Source organism: Chrysochloris asiatica, unplaced genomic scaffold (genome assembly GCF_000296735.1).
Source record: "Chrysochloris asiatica unplaced genomic scaffold, ChrAsi1.0 scaffold00035, whole genome shotgun sequence".
NCBI classification, from domain to species: domain Eukaryota; kingdom Metazoa; phylum Chordata; class Mammalia; order Afrosoricida; family Chrysochloridae; genus Chrysochloris; species Chrysochloris asiatica.
In genome coordinates this window covers 13,634,220-13,650,645 of record NW_006408553.1, presented here as the reverse complement: position 1 = coordinate 13,650,645, position 16,426 = coordinate 13,634,220, and the positions used below count along the sequence as shown (strand labels likewise).

General features: G+C 37.3%; 1 protein-coding gene across 2 annotated transcripts in view; it reads left to right on the top strand.

Moving 5' to 3' along the window:
• Positions 1-16,426, top strand: part of ASH2L (ash2 (absent, small, or homeotic)-like (Drosophila)) — a 34,760-nt gene that overhangs the window by 5,610 nt on the left and 12,724 nt on the right. For both annotated transcript variants that reach the window (XM_006859960.1, XM_006859961.1), the window contains 9 exons: positions 1-89; positions 369-463; positions 3,441-3,536; positions 4,221-4,316; positions 5,765-5,840; positions 8,053-8,146; positions 10,227-10,444; positions 12,764-12,931; positions 13,220-13,413. In XM_006859960.1, coding sequence (XP_006860022.1) covers positions 1-89; positions 369-463; positions 3,441-3,536; positions 4,221-4,316; positions 5,765-5,840; positions 8,053-8,146; positions 10,227-10,444; positions 12,764-12,931; positions 13,220-13,413 — 1,126 coding nt within the window. The remainder of the gene's footprint in view (positions 90-368; positions 464-3,440; positions 3,537-4,220; positions 4,317-5,764; positions 5,841-8,052; positions 8,147-10,226; positions 10,445-12,763; positions 12,932-13,219; positions 13,414-16,426) is intronic.

Here is a 16,426-nt window from a genome sequence, read left to right as displayed (position 1 = left end):
ATCCTGTCTACCTTTCATGACCAACTACAGCTTCCATTGTAATGTGTGCCATCATAGTGGAAATACCTATTTCCTCCGGAAGCAAGCAAGTAAGTACAGGTTCTGGAGTTCTTCAAAACTGGTTACCTCTAGTTAACTGGATAAGAAATAAGGTTCAGCTTAGCAGAATCAGGAGATCTTTGCATGGTATCTGGTAGAAGTTAAGCTGGGGTTTGGCCCTGAATGGTTCCTTTTAAGCATTTCAGATCAAATGATGACTCTGATTTTTGCTGCTGTAATTTTTAATTTTTGACCATCTAATTGAATATTCTCTTAAGGATGAGATAGATTTAGTACTACAAATACCCTTTTGTTTTCTTTTTTGGTAGACTTGAAGGAAATGTGCCTTAGTGCTTTGGCCAACCTAACGTGGCAATCCCGAACCCAGGATGAACATCCAAAAACCATGTTCTCCAAAGATAAGGTACAGATGAAGTTGATGGAATTGCAATTATGACAAAGAATCAGTGGAACATCTAAATATACTAAACATATGCTTTCCCAACAATTTTTAAGAATATGTGACTGTGCACTTGTAGCTACCTTGTACTTATTTCATTTAATTCACTGAATTCTAGTATGCTCATAGTATAATATGTACTTGCCCTTGCTATTAGAATGAATCCTTAAGTAGTTTTGACTGACTTTATAAAAGGAAACAATTAATCTGTCTCATGATTAATATAATCAGATGTGAGGTAAACCTCCTTAGTCTAGTTTAGCTGTTCTTATAAGATGTATAGTATAGGGACCCTATTGAGAGAAACAGTGACACCAGGGATGGAGGCAGAGCTGATGACATGGAGAGATAAGAGCAGCTGAGGACCCCAGACTCATGAGAAGAGAAAGGCTGTGTGCTGGCAGCCAGGAGGCAGGCTTGCAGAATGTGTGCCCTTGGTTGTTTAAATGATTATATATTCCTGAGTGTTTTTGTGTACATCAAAAAAAAAAAACAAAACAAAACCCAGAGGGAATAGAAGCAAATATTGTTGAATGAAGCTGCATGGAGGGAATTGTAATCATTGCAATGAAACTAAATGCTATAGGATGAGTGTTAAACTGATGTTCTCCCATGTAAACTATCACTCAATTCACAATAAAAACTTTTTTTAAAAAGATGCGTAGTTTAGATTTTGTGGGAATGGTATTAGTTTATATGTGTCTTTCATTATCAAGAAGAATTATCTTTTATTATTAAGCTATATGACAAAAATCAAAATTAGGTGATTAGCCCATTAGTGAGTGAGTTTTTTCTACTGTAATCCATGGTAAGAAATATAATGAACAACAAGTAAACTTTTCAAGCTTACCCACTTCATAAAAGTTTCATGAAATAATGCTTATCCTCCAATCATTGCCCTCTGCTTTCTGGTATTTACTATTCTAGTGAATACTGGTTTTGATACACAAACCTTACTTCATAACCTACTAGAATACTATTTACTGTTTGGAAAAATACTGATGCAGGGTGTATTTGGGAGAGCTCTAAAGTTAGGGTCTGATTGGCAAAGGCCTTGTCTACTAAGCAGTTTGGATTCAATCCTACATACTCAAGGATCCAACAGAGTGTTCTTCTCTGCCTCCCCTCCCCTCTCTTTTTCCTTTATTTAGAGTGTTCAAATAAGGAGTATCATCATTAGATTGGATTTTTTCCTTCATTTATTTTTTCCCAAATTATTATTTTGAAAAATTTCAGACTTAAGAAAAATTCAAACTAATTAGTACATTGAATTATTCTTTACCTAGGATTTGTCGGGTTTTTTTTGTTGTTGTTTTTTTTACTATATTTGCTTTATCTCCCCATATTCTATATTCCCCTAAGATATGGGAGACTAAATTGCAGATATCATTATAGTATACCACTGATAAAGTATAGTGGATAATATTTCTGCATGCATCTCCTAAGAATGAAGATATATTCTCTAACATACAATAATACTCAAGGATTTAACATTGATGCGATGCCTATCTAATACACAATTTGTATTTCTCTTATTGTCTTAGTAATAGCTTTACAAGTTTTTCTCCATTCAGGATCTGATCAAGGATCACAGACTACACTTTGTTGTAATGTCTCTTTGTCTCTAACCTAAAACAATGCCCTAACTTATTTGTTTTGTTATTTTCGTCTGCTATGACATTTATAATTTTCAGAAGCCTAGACAGGTGTCCGGCAGCGTGTTCCTCGGTTTCATATACGTGATTGTTTCCTTGTGACTAGGGTGGGCCAGGTTGGGATTATGCACTGGCTCCATAGCATAAACGTTTGACTGCGAACCACAAGGTCAGCTCTGTGGAGAAAGATGAGGCGTTCTGCTCCTGTAAAGATTTACAGCCCCAGAAACCCTGTGCAGGATTACTATGAGTCGGAACCAACTCTATGGTACCTAACAACAACAACAGATACGAAGGGAGTGAGAAAACAATCAAAGATGACTCCCGGTTTCTAGTGGTGGTGGTGGTGTATCGTGCAGTCGATTCTGACTCATAGTGACCTTACATTGGGGTTCCAAAGCTATAAATCTTTACGGGAGCAGAAAGCCACTTTCTCCTATCTAGCAGCTGGTTTTGAACTGCTGACTTTGAGTTTAGCAGTCTGACTCATAACCACTACTCTACTAGCACTCCTTTTGGTTTCTAGCAATCAGAGATTATTAGAATTAAGGTTATAAAGTGAGAAACAGAGTTCACTTTTAGTCACAAGAAGTTTTGAGGTACTTTTAGGATGTTCAGGTACAAATGCCTCAAGCAGATAGAAATAGGAGCTCAGGAGAAAATAATTTTGAAGTCCTCATCTTTCATATGATAATCAAAGATATTTTTCCCTCCAGCTAGATTGTAAATCCTGTGTGGGTATGACTTGTGTACAAACAGTGTTTGGGTTAGAAATGTCACACTCACGTACAATATGTAGTTAAGAACTGACCCACATAAAACATTATATTAAAAACTTGAGGTACATATAATGGTTCATAATAACAAATGGGTGCTACTTTGAGACATGTATCAAAACATTAATACCATATTGTTTTGTTAAAGATATTTTTAGTGTATCTGGAAATACAGTTTTTATGCTTAGAAAGTACACTATATACAAAGACAAGCATTTGACATTAAATATGAAACATACCGAACTGTTGCAACCTATGTACAAATTCAACTTAGAGACAGACTTAGAAACGGAACTTATTTGTTAGGCAGGGACTGCTTATGTACTTTAAATTCCTGCAGTTTAAATTGTGTCTCTATGTAATTGTTCAGTGATTGAAAGACTAAACATATACTTTTTTTTAACTTTATTCTGATAGGATTTTGAAAAGGCTCAATTTTTCTTTCTTTTGTGAGCATAGATTTAAAAGCAGCTATTATAAAGTTCTAATATATTTTGTTTTAAAAATTAGGATATTATACCATTTATTGATAAATACTGGGAGTGCATGACAACTAGACAGAGACCTGGGAAAATGACGTGGCCAAATAACATTGTTAAAACAATGGTAAGTAAACTAAGAATTAAATTCTATTTAGGCTCACTGAAATAATGTGATGACTAAGAAAATGTGAACGAACAAATCTATGTGACAGTGATATACGTACGGTAAATTGTGAATTTTAGCTATTTTCACATACAAAATCAAACATTTTGTCTTGAGTGAATATCATCCATGGTGAAACCTTTGTTGGCTGCATTTTCGCAAGTATAATTTTATATTGAAATGAGAGTTCATTATTTTTCTTTGATTTAAAAAAGACAAGTTCTAAAAGATTACTGTCCTTAATGTAAAGAGACTAGAAGAGAGCACCTGGGGGTGTTAACAGCAAGCTTCAAACAGTGATTACCTGAGGGGTGGAGGAATATGTGAGGACTATGGAAGACTTTGATTCACCTTTTTTTTTTTTACTCTATCATCTGAAATTTTATGATGGTCATTTTCTAATCAGAGGAGAAAATATGCTCTATATTTTGGAGACCAAACCATAGGAATTGACTTAGTAGTTTTCCATCCATTCAGTACTTTGAAGTGTAAATTTGTTGTTGTTAAGTGCCATCGAGTTGGTTCTGACTCATAGAGACTCTGTATAGTGTTTCCAAAGAGCGGCTGGTGAGTTTGAACTGCTGACCTTGCAGTTAGAAGGGCAGTGCTTACCTTACAGTTCCATAAAACATTGTTTTGTTTTAGAGTAAAGAAAGAGATGTATTCTTGGTAAAGGAACACCCTGATCCTGGGAGTAAAGATCCAGAAGAAGATTACCCCAAATTTGGACTTTTGGATCAGGTATGTTAGTATGCATTTTATATGCCCCTTTTTCTATTAAATGTTATGGGTTAGGTAACCAGGTTTTATTTTCATTTGCATCTTTGTCACATAACCCACTGTCTTTATGTGCCTTTAAAATGTGGTTGTTAAGTGCTGTGGATTCAGTTCTGACTCATAGCAACCCTGCATAGGGTTTCTGAGGAGCAGCTGGTGGGTTTGAACCCCAATTTTATATTTAGCAATCAAATGTTTATCTTTCACTGCTACATCAGACCTTTTAAAATGTTGTTAAGTGCTGTTAAATCAATTCTGACTCATAACAACGCTGTATATGGTTTCCGAAGAGCTGGCTGGTGCGTTTGAACTGCTGTCAACCTTGGGGTTCAAACTGACCTTGAGGTTGAGTGCTTATCATACTGCACCACACAAAAATGGTGGGCTTTAAATAAAGGGCTATTGCTATGTGTAGAAACAACACTAACTTTAAATTAGGAGACCAGTTTTTTAGTCCTAATTATTCCCCAAAATGTTATAACTAGGAAATATATATATTTTTAATTTTGTTGTTACATTGTTCAGTATTGAGTAAGTTCTGATTCATAATTACCTTGTAGGGTTTCTAAGAAGTAGCTGGTGGGTTTGAACCACCAGTCTTGCAGTTAGTAGTCCAGTGCTTATCCTGTAGCATAATACAAGGACTCAGTGTTCTCATTTGTGACATAAATATGCTATTCTAAATGATTTCTAATCTGCTTATAAAACCATTCTTTGTTAAGAAGAAAAACAGAATTTATGTTGCATCTTGATCTTAGCATGAATCAATTACCATTCATTGTGTTAAATGGCAGGGGTCACATTTGTCAGATTTTTCAGCTGTGCCCTAAAATGTTGGATTTGCTAGGACTGGAAATTTAAGACTTCATAAAGAAATTCCAATTTCTGTCTTTTCTTCTTAAACGAGAATTTCTGACCACTCTGGGCCTGAATTCCTACTGGGAGCTTTATAAAGGGAGCTTAAGCACTGGACTGCCAACCAAAAGGTCACGGTTCAAGGTTACAACTGCTTCATAGGAGAAAGGAAACTTTATGCTCCTGGAAATATTTACAGCCTCTGAAACGCTCTACAGCGTTGTTATGATTCAGAACTGACTTGACGGCACTTAACAACAATAATGTACTCCCATCTGCCATTGCTCCTTTAAACTGCCCTAAACTGGGGATTGATTTCCATTCATCATTATTTTTAACCCACTCTAAACTTACACTTGGCCTGTCTCACATGTGTTATTTGCTGATGCCTGAGTTATCCAAATTTGGGACCTCTGCAAGTTTCAGATTCTTGAGATTGTCCCTTTCGACATCTAATTGCTGTTAGAAAATACACTTTTCTATGAGAATCTATTTTTTCTGAACACTACCAGATTGACTTGATTATATAGCTCCCTTTTAAAATATTTTCCTTCCAGGATCTTAGTACCATTGGTCCTGCTTATGACAACCAAAAACAAAGCAGTGCTCTGTCTACCAGTGGGACTCTGAATGGTAAGTGTTTAAATGTCTCATTGCCGAAATATTTGTAAGCTATCAATCCATACGTGCATAGATTTGGGCATACTTGGGTTGACTCTACTGGATATTTATTTAGATGCTTTTAAGTCCCAAACCCAATTTTTAGGAGCTAGCCAAGGATTTGGCAGATGATAATGGAAGAGAACTTTTGTTCACTTTTCCACTACAGGTTGGTCTTAGGTGATACAGATTTAGCATAAAACAAGGTATAATTTTAATGTCAGATGTACTGTGCTTATATTAGAGTCTCCATCAGTAACTTCACAACTAATATTTAGTGTAGAAAGATTTAGTTGCCCTTCACTGTCTTCCCTTAATTCACCTTTAATTACCCTGTTAACTTTGTATACTCATTTTCTAATTTTCCTTCCTCTGAAACTTGAAGTTTTTCAGAGAGTATTTTTCATATGATGGCGTTTCTGTGTTGATCACTGGTTATAGCATGCTTTTCTGTTTGTTAAGTCCTCTAATACTAGGAATGCCCTTGGTTACCAATGGTGATCTCATGTGAGTTGGAGTACCTGGGAAGTAGCCAGCTTTTTATCTGACATATGACATCAGTAACTTGTCTTTCGTAGTAGTAGAATCTTAAAAATCTAATTTTTAAAATGTTATTAATATTCTAAGATGTGTTAGAAATTGCTAAGTGTGCTCTGTTTTTACACCATTTTTTCCCTATGAATTGTTGAAATTTGACAAATACATGGTGCCACTTCTGTTCTTACAGGTGGAGCCTCTTTTGGAGGTGAATGCCTCCTCTGTCTTCTTTCAGCCTCTCAGACTTAAGTATTTTGTGGTTTGGAAAATGCTTTTTGCTGAATTGTGGTAGAAGCTAAAACTAAAAAAATTTAAAGCATTGTGGAAATGGTGGCAATAGCACTTAATATGAAACAGTAGTTCCAGTTTAATGTTAGTAATTAAAAGCTTGTATATTGTCATATTCTGCCTTACGTGGCCTGCGGTCCTCTTGATGTTGCTTGTTCTGCGATTAATAGATCTAAAACTTTACTCTTAAGAAAATTAAAATGCAAGTGATGAAAAAACTATTGCAGGATTAAGGTAACTCAAACTAGGGATAATTGATGTTGCGACAGTTGGAAGTTAAACTTTTTGTGAGAAATAGTATCACCTGATGATGTGTTCTTAAAAGTAAGTTCTGCATAGGTCTGGTCCTGTTTGTGCAGAATATGATCCTTTTTATTGCAGCAGAACTGCTGATAATTTCCAAGCTTGCCCCAACTTAAGATCTAGTACTTTATGCAGTTGTTTACATAAAGGTGTTTTCCTACAGTTCAAGGAAGGGGAAAAAACAGACTAACTAAGAGGACTGTCAGCATTCAGCAGAAACTCAAAGTGCCAATTTCAGAAATACACCAGACATTCCAGGGCTATATATAAAGCTGTGTTTTTTCTGTGTAAAGTTTGTAAATGATCTCTTATTTTTTTCATATTTTTCTTAATTCCATAAGCCAGGTACTCTAGCCTGACTTACACCTTAGCATGATCTAACTGTTAAATTGATGAATGGGTATGGAGCTAAAAAGTGCCTGCTGAATTTAAAGCCTTTGGTCTGGAGCTATGCACAGCCTCACTGGGTATCTAGTAGTACTGGAGAGAAACACCTTTTAGTACTTTGATTTTTGTTTTCCATGTTTGATGTACTTTTGTCTTGTTGGTTATTCAAGTTAAGCGCAAATATCTTGTCTTTATTATGTTTATGGAATATATCATGCATTTTAAGCAAGTGAAGATTTTCTATCGTATATTCTATCTTATATCTTATATTCTATCTTATGTACTGATTTGGTGGTGCGGGAGCTGGTAGGGGAGGAAGGCTTTATCCATGCATTTGTTTTCATTCTTTCTAGCTATGGGTGTTTGGAATCTTCATAAGTTAAAATGCACTTGTGTCACACCTTCAGAAAGTGTGCTAATAGTTACAGTTTCATTCAGAATGGAAGCTTGGAAATGCAACACCAATATGTTTAGTTTTTTGCTGTCAGAATTCAGTGTTCTAGGCCGTAAGACCATCTAGAGACTCTTTTAGAATCAGGGTGAAATCCTGTATGTTTTCAGAAAGAAATTTTCTGTGGTGTTACACAAATGCATGTTAGATGTGTTAGTTCCCAAGGAATTTCATTATCCATATGGTGCTGGTTGAACATGATCTGTCTTCTCTTCAAAGGAGGAATTACAGCAGGAAGCAGTGGAAAGGGAAGAGGAGCTAAGCGCAAACAGCAGGACGGAGGGACCACGGGGACTACCAAGAAGACCCGGAGGTGGGAGAACATCCCTCCTCACCCACAAACATTGAAGTATTCTTTTGTGCCGACAAAATTGACTAGAGGCAACCTCTTCAGTAGCTCAGGTGTTTGACATTAAAAAGCCTATTCATTTTTTCTCAAACCTTGAGCATTTTTGAGAGGCACAGTAACCCCACATGAAAGGTTGTGTTTTTCTAACATGTTACTTGCAAAAATTAAGCACTGTCCCTTTCTCCTACAACCCTCTCTACTCCTCAGTTGGGTTTGATAATCTATTGCAATGGCCACACAGAACTCAGAGACAGTACTCACAGTTATGGAATTAATTAAAAGTTAACAGGTTACAATTCAGGGTCTGAAATGCTCAGAGCACAGTTGTTCGAGTCAACTGCTGATAAATGCCCATAGGACACACCACTTTACCATAAGCCTCAGTCTGAAGGCACTGGACTCTAACTCTAAAGGTCAGCAAACCTAGTTCCCCCACTTAAGTGCCTGGAGGCACCCCACTCTGTAAGCAAGTTTCTTGCCCAAAGTCATTCAACATTAATTTCTCTGTGGGCTGGGAAGTCCACTGCTATTTTGTGTTCTGGTTCTTGGTTCTGCTGCTGCTGCTCTTTCTGCCACTCCTTCAGAGTCACTGCTTTCTGTTCCTGTTCGAGGAGGTTCATTGCACAAGGATCTTGAGTTCCAAAGGACAGGCTCCACTCTTGGTTCTTTGATTGTAGTGAGAGCCTCCTTCCTGTTTCTGAGAGGGCTCAATTTAAACCCACATTGGAATTCCAAGTTTTCACAATTACAGTGAACTCTGTTAACTTCCACAACTGAATCATGCCATCCTATCAGTATCTTCTGCCACTTTCTCTTATTCAGACCCATCAGAAATAAAGTCGTTTGGTGGGAGTTACAAAGACTAAAGCTGAGCCATATTAAATCACTACACCACATTACTATACAAACTGGAACCAGGGAAATACCCTTTGATAATAAGCCTGAGAAGTAAAGTTCTGTTGAGGCATCTTGAAACAGATGTGGAAGGAGTAAAACTTATATTGGATGTTCACTTCTTTACATGAACTTGCTGCTTCTCACCATCCATGCTTCTGCTCTGACCTCTGCGCAATACTGAGGTGATAATTTCAGGTCACTTGCTTGGGTTAGCAACAGATAGCAAATGCTTGTATCTTTGATCTTCCAGTTATTTGTTTATAATAATATAAGAATATACTGGTTCAGTTTCTTTTTTTTTTTTTAAGTTTTTATTGTGAATTGAGTGAAAGTTTACAGAGCAGATCATCAGTTTTACATTCAACAAATCATATACTTGGTTTCATTACAGTGATCATAATCTCCTCCATGGACCATCAGTTAACAGTATTTCTCTATATTCATTTTAGCTATTTTAGCTTTTGTTTTTTTTAAACACTCAGGCATATATAATAATTTATACCAACAAAGGGCACATTCTGCAAGCCTGCTTCCTGGCCGCCAGCTCTCAAGCCTTCTCTTTCCATGAATCTAGAGTCCTTAGCTGCTCCCTCTCTCCATGACCCCATCTTTGGTGTCGCTGCTTCTCTGGATAAGGTCCCACAATCTGCTCATACTCTTCTCCCTTGATGATCCTAGGGTCCTCTGTTTCTGGACTGTAAGATTAACTACTTCCCAGGTTTTGTTACAAAACTTCTACCTTTACAATTGTGACAGTCTCAATTAGTCATGATAGCAATTACTATTGAATCATAAGAATCTTATCCCCATCTCCTTTTCCCAGACCCATCTAGACACGATGAAAACTATTCAGTGGGAACTCTATCTTCCCCGGCACACTCTTAAACTAAACTCTCTCTTGGAAAACTTGTAAGTCAGTCACTTTGTGTCTTTATCGCCCCCTCATTTTAGGTAGAGCCAAGCCAATCCTTTTTATAACCCTGTTTTCCCTGCATAGGGTAGGATGGTCTGTTTGAGTAATGAAAAAGCATTTGTTGTGAAAAGTTCATGTTTCCGCAGAAATATAACTCAGAGATGTTTATTACAGACTTCAAGGCAATTGAGCTAGAGGGGGTTTTAATATGATTTTATTTTTACCTTTCTGCAGTGACCCTTTGTTTTCTGCTCAGCGTCTTCCTCCTCATGGCTACCCTTTGGAACATCCATTTAACAAAGATGGATATCGATATATTCTAGCTGAGCCTGATCCCCATGCCCCTGACCCTGAGAAGCTTGAACTTGACTGTTGGGCAGGAAAACCTATTCCTGGAGACCTCTACCGAGCCTGCTTATATGAACGGGTTTTGTTAGCCCTGCATGATAGAGGTATGTAAGTATTAATGTTGGACCCTGTCTTACTTTGAATACTTTCATCAGCTTTGCCCAGTCTAGAATTAAATAAACATGGAAATCTCTTTTTTTATTATGTTTACATTTACTAATATGTCTGAAAGCAAAAATCGTCAGGAATGTAAGGTTAAAATGCAAATTTGCCATTGTAGTGGAAAAGTTTAACATAACATACCTGTCGAGCAGACAAAAAGTCAGTAAGTCTCTTCCAATAAGCGGCCTAAGGTATTCTCTCTCTCTCTCTTTTTTTTTTTTTTAAGTTTTTACTTTGAATTGAGTGATAGTTTACATGGAAGAACATCAGTTTTACACTCATCATTTCATTGCAATGGTTACAGTCCCCTTCGTGGATCATCATTCAATAGTATTTGCTTCTATTCCCTCTTTTTTTTTGTTTTGATTTTTGGGGGGATGTACACAAAAACACTCATGAATATATAATAATTTAAACAACCAAAGGGCACATTCTGCAAGCCTGAAACATGGCAATCTCTTGTTTTTGTTTTTGTTAAGTACCATAGAGTCAATTTCAACCTATTGTAATCTGTATAGGGCTTCTGAAGAGGAACTGGTAGGTTTGCACTGCTGACTCTTAGCAGTTAGCAGTTCATGGCTCGCATTATCCTACTTAATGATAATTACTTAATTAAATAATAACCAGTCCATATTCAGATTTTTACAGTTGTTTCAAATAGTCTTTTAACAGTTATTAGCTTGAATGGATCCAAACAGGTCCATATATTTATTACATTTGGAGGCCCATTATTTCTTTATCTAAATGCCCTGTAGGATAAGCAGTGGACTGCTAAACACAAGGTTGGCAGTTCAGACTCACCAGCCACTCCTTGGAAACCCTATACAGGGTCACTTTGAGTTGGAACCAACTCAATGGCACTTAACAAAAAATGCTAGCAACTATAGCATTTATATTGATGCCATTCATTTGGAAGTGAAGTAATCATGGTATAAAGTGAATTTAACATCCATTCTATGTGAATTTGTTGACTCCCATAATGTGAATACTGTGATGGTTGGTAAGGGCCAGTAATGCACTATCTTGTTGTACTACACTTAAGGAGCCCTGGTAGTGACAACTGCAAGGTCCACAGATTGAATACACCAGCCACTCTGGGGGAGAAAGAGGAACTTTTCTGTTCCCATAAAGATTTACAGCCTCGGGAACCCTAATAAGGTCGCTATGAGTTGGAATTGACTTGATGACAGAAGGGTGATGGAACAGCTCTAGTGGGATGGGGGAGGGATGTGAGAAAGAACATAGCCCATAGCAGTAACTAATTGGAAATCAATACACAGGGTAACAAAGCAGTAAGGTAGTCTTCTATGGGCTTCATAAAAATGAATGATGAGTCTATATTGTATCTTTTTTTAACTTTTTATTTTAGCACTATCTCAAAGTTAACAGTACAGTTTTCTTTTTTGTCCTGAACCATTTGAGAGTACGTTGTCAAGATGCCCTATCACTCTGGAGTCTTTTTTTTTTTTAAGTTTTTATTGTGAATTGAGTGATAGTTTACATGGGAGAACATTGGTTTTACACTCAGCGTTTCATTTCAATGGTTACAATTTTTTAGTGTATATTTTTATGAACCACAACAGTCCCCTTGTGTTATCTGCTGCTGTATAACAAATTGCCTTGTAGTTCTAAGGGTCAAGAATATGGAAGCAGCTAAGCCACGTGATCTGGCTGCCTCAAAAGAAAAGCCTGGCCATCTGAAAAATCATGAGCAAATATCAGACTATCGTAACTGAGGGCCATCATGCAAACTAAGTAGTGACCAGGACTGAGAGCCTTGAAGGCAGGCTGGGACAGGGGAAGACAAAGGCTGAGGAACTTCCTGGATTGGAGAAGACTAACAAGACATGACAACTAAATGCAGTGAATTAGATCCCTCAATTAGGAAAAGGCTGTTATTAGGATCATTGACTTAATTTGATTGTACTCTACTGGTTAGTTAATAGTGTTCATCAATATTAACTTTCTGAATTTACTTGTTGTATTATGGTTATACATGAAATACCAGTTGGAGAAGCTGAATGGTAGATACATGAGTACATGTAAATTTTTAAGTCTGAAATTGTTTCAAAATAAAAAGTTAAATCTTACAGTTTTCTTCCTTTTCTTTGTATCTTATGTTGAGATTATTTTAATTCCTGACCTGATATTTTTTCGTTTTTATTTTATTTTACTGTAGTCTAAGAGACTAATGTTTTTGTAGCAGTTGCCTCCAAGTACGTCAAATAAATTACAGGGCTGTTTTAATCTCATCACTCCAGCTCCCCAGCTGAAGATATCTGATGACCGACTGACTGTGATTGGAGAAAAAGGATACTCTATGGTGCGGGCCTCTCATGGGGTACGGAAGGGTTCCTGGTACTTTGAAATCACTGTGGATGAGATGCCCCCAGACACTGCTGCTAGACTGGGTTGGTCCCAGCCCTTAGGTAAGTTGAGCCCATTATACGGACAGTACAACAGATACCAGTGTAACCCATCTGACTAAGGCATCAAGACTTTGAACTTACAGGATATATATAGACAGACAATTCAATTCCTGAGAGGTTACATGGTTTGACATTTTTAGGAATATTTTTATAATTCTTTGCTTATGAGATAACAGTTAATTAGGAATTTTATAAAACTGATCAAAAAAGACAAAAATAGTTTCCTTTAGCAACCTAAAGTTAATTTGTAATCCCTCTGACTTCCTGCATTTTCTTTTATTGGAACAGGTAACCTTCAAGCTCCCTTAGGTTATGATAAATTTAGCTATTCTTGGCGAAGCAAAAAGGGAACCAAATTCCACCAGTCCATTGGCAAACACTACTCTTCTGGCTATGGACAGGGAGACGTCTTGGGATTTTACATTAATCTTCCTGAAGACACAGAGACAGCCAAGTCACTGCCTGATACTTATAAAGATAAGGTGAGTCTGTCCTCCCCAGCGGATTGCTGGGGCTCTGAAGACAGTCAGTGCGTTCAATATTGTTTAGATTTTTCTTAACGTTAAATATGTATGTACATTCACCAAGTTTTGCATTTGATGCAAACTGTCTGGAAATGTAGGATCTTCCCATCGCCCCAGGAAGTTCCCTCATGTCTTTTTCTCACCTCTGTCCTCCAAGTTGTTGTTGCTAAGTGCCATCAAGTCGCTACTGAGTCATAGCAACCCTGCATACAATAGAACGAAACACTGCCCAGTCTTGGACCAACCTCACAATCGTTACTACTCCTGAGCCCATCGTTGCCTCCACCTTGCCAATCCATCTTGTTAGGGGTCTTCCTTTTTTATCGCAACCCTCCACTCAATCAAACATGGTATTCTTCTTCAGTGACTGGTCCTTCCTGAAGATGTGGTCAAAGTATGAGAGATGAAGTTTGGTCATCCTGGCTTCCAAGAAGCACTCTGGCTGCACTTCTTCCAACACAGATTTGTTTTTTCTTTGGAGAGTCCATGGTACTTTTAATACTTTCCTCCAACATAATAACTCAAATGCATCAATTTGTCTGCAGTCTTCCTTATTCACTAACTTTTACATGTATATGAGATTATTGAAAATACTATGGTTTGGGTCAGGCACACCTTAGTCCTCAAACAAGACATTTTTGCTCATCAACACTCTTTTAAAGAGGTCTTGTGCAGCTGATTTGCCTAATGTAATATGTCGTTTAATATCTTGACTGTGACTTCCATGAGTGTTGATGGTTGATCCAAGCAAAATGAAGTCTTAGGCAACTTCAATCTTTTCTCCATTGATATGGATGCTGTTTATTGGTTCAGTGGTGGGAGATTTTTGTATACTTTACATTGAAATGCAACCTATACCAAAGGCTGTGATCTTTGATCTTCATCAGTAAGTATTTTAAGTCCTCTTCACTATCAGCAAGCAAGGTTATATCATTTGCATATCACAGGTTGTTAATGAGTCTTCCTCCAATCCTGATGCCATATTTTTCTTAATATAATCCCTCTTCTCAGATTATTTGCTCGGCATACAGATGAAATAAGTATGGTGAATGAATACAACCGTGGTGCACACCTTTCCTAATTTTAAACCATTCAGTGTTCCTTTGTTTTGTTAGAACAGCTTCCTCTTGATCTATTTACAGGTTCCGCATGAGCACAATTTCGTGTTCTGGAGTACTCATACTTTACAATGGTGTCCATAGTTTGTCATGATCCACACAATCAAAAGTCTTTGTGTAGTCAGTAAAGCACAGGTAAACATCTTTCTGGTATTCTCTGCTTTCACCCAAGATCCATCTGACATCTTCAGTGATCTCCCTCATTCCACAACCTCTTCTGAATCTGTCTTGAACCTCTGGACGTTCTCTGTCAATGTATGGTTGCAACCATTTTTGTATTACCTTTAGAAAAACTTTACTCACATAGGATATCAATGATATTGTCTGGTGACTTCTGCATTCCATTGGGTCACCTCTCTTTGGAATGGGCACAAATACAGATCTCAGTTCTTCAAGTAGTTGTCTTCCAAATTTCTTGGCATAGATTAGTGACTGCCTCCAGTACCTCATCAGTTGAAAGATTTCAGTTTGTATTCCATTAATTCCCAGTATCTTGTGCTTTGCCTATGCCTTCAGTGCACCTTGGACTTCTTCCTTCAGAATCATATGATCTTATGCTACCTTACCTCATGAAATGGCTGAACACCAACCATTTGTTTTTGTACAGTGATTCTGTATATTCCTTCCATCTTATTTTTGATGCTTTCTGCATCATTCAATAATTTGCCCATAGTAACCTTTACTACTACGAGTTGAAGTTTGAGTTTTTTCTTCAGTTCCTTCAGCTTGAGAAATGCTGAGAGTACTCTTCCCTTTTAGTTTATAACTCCAGGTCTTTGCATATTTCATTATAATATTTGACTTGTCTCAAGTTGACCTTTGAAATTTTCTGTTCAGCTCTTATACCTCCCCACTTATTCCATTTGCTTTAGCATCTCTATGGTAGAGAGCAAGTTTCAGAGTCTCTTCTGACATCCATTTTGGTCTCTTCTTTCTTGTCTTCTTAATGACCATTTGCTTTCTTTTTGTATGATGTTCTTGATGTCATCCCACAGCTCTTCTGGTCTTTGATCATTAGTGTCTAATGCAGGGAATCTGTTCTTCACATGATCTCTAAATTCCAAGAGATATATCCAAGGTCATATTTTGGTTCTTGTAGACTTGTTCCTAGAGGCAACCACTATTTGGAACCTTCTTTTTTTACCATAAATTAGTTTTATTCGTTCTTGATTTTATACAACTGGAATCGTACAGTATGTAGTCTCAACTGTTAGTGTTAGTAATCCTTCTCAGATTCATTCATGTGTTTGCATATATCTGTAGTTCGTTAGTCTTCCTGATGAGTAGAATTCCTTTGTATGATTATGCCACAGTTTTACACATTCTCCGATTGATGAACACTTGGGCTGGTTCAAGTTTGGAACTATCACAAATAAAGTGTTTATTTTTGTATAAACCTTTTTGTAAGCATATTCTTTCCTTTTGGGTCATTACCTAAAAGGCAGTTACTGAGTCCTAACAACAGCAGGATGGATATAAAGAGCCCTGGTAACGTAGCTGATTTATGAACTGGGCTGCTAACCACATTCCAGTTAATACCCAGAATCTACCACTCACTCTGGAAGAAAGATATGAGACTTTCTGCTCCCGTAAAGATTTACAGCCTCAGAAATGATAAAGGGTTGCTATGAGTCAGAACCAACTCAGTGGCACACAACCAACACTACCACCACCCCAGGGTGGGTATAAGCTTAGTTTTACAACAAATTGCTAGACTCTTTCCATTCCCATTAACCTCACATGTTGTTGTTGTTGTTGTTAAGTGCCTTTGAGTCGGGTCCGACCCATAGCGACCCTGTACAGGGTTTCCGAGGGTGTAAATCTTTACGGGAGTAGAAAGCCTCATCTTTCTC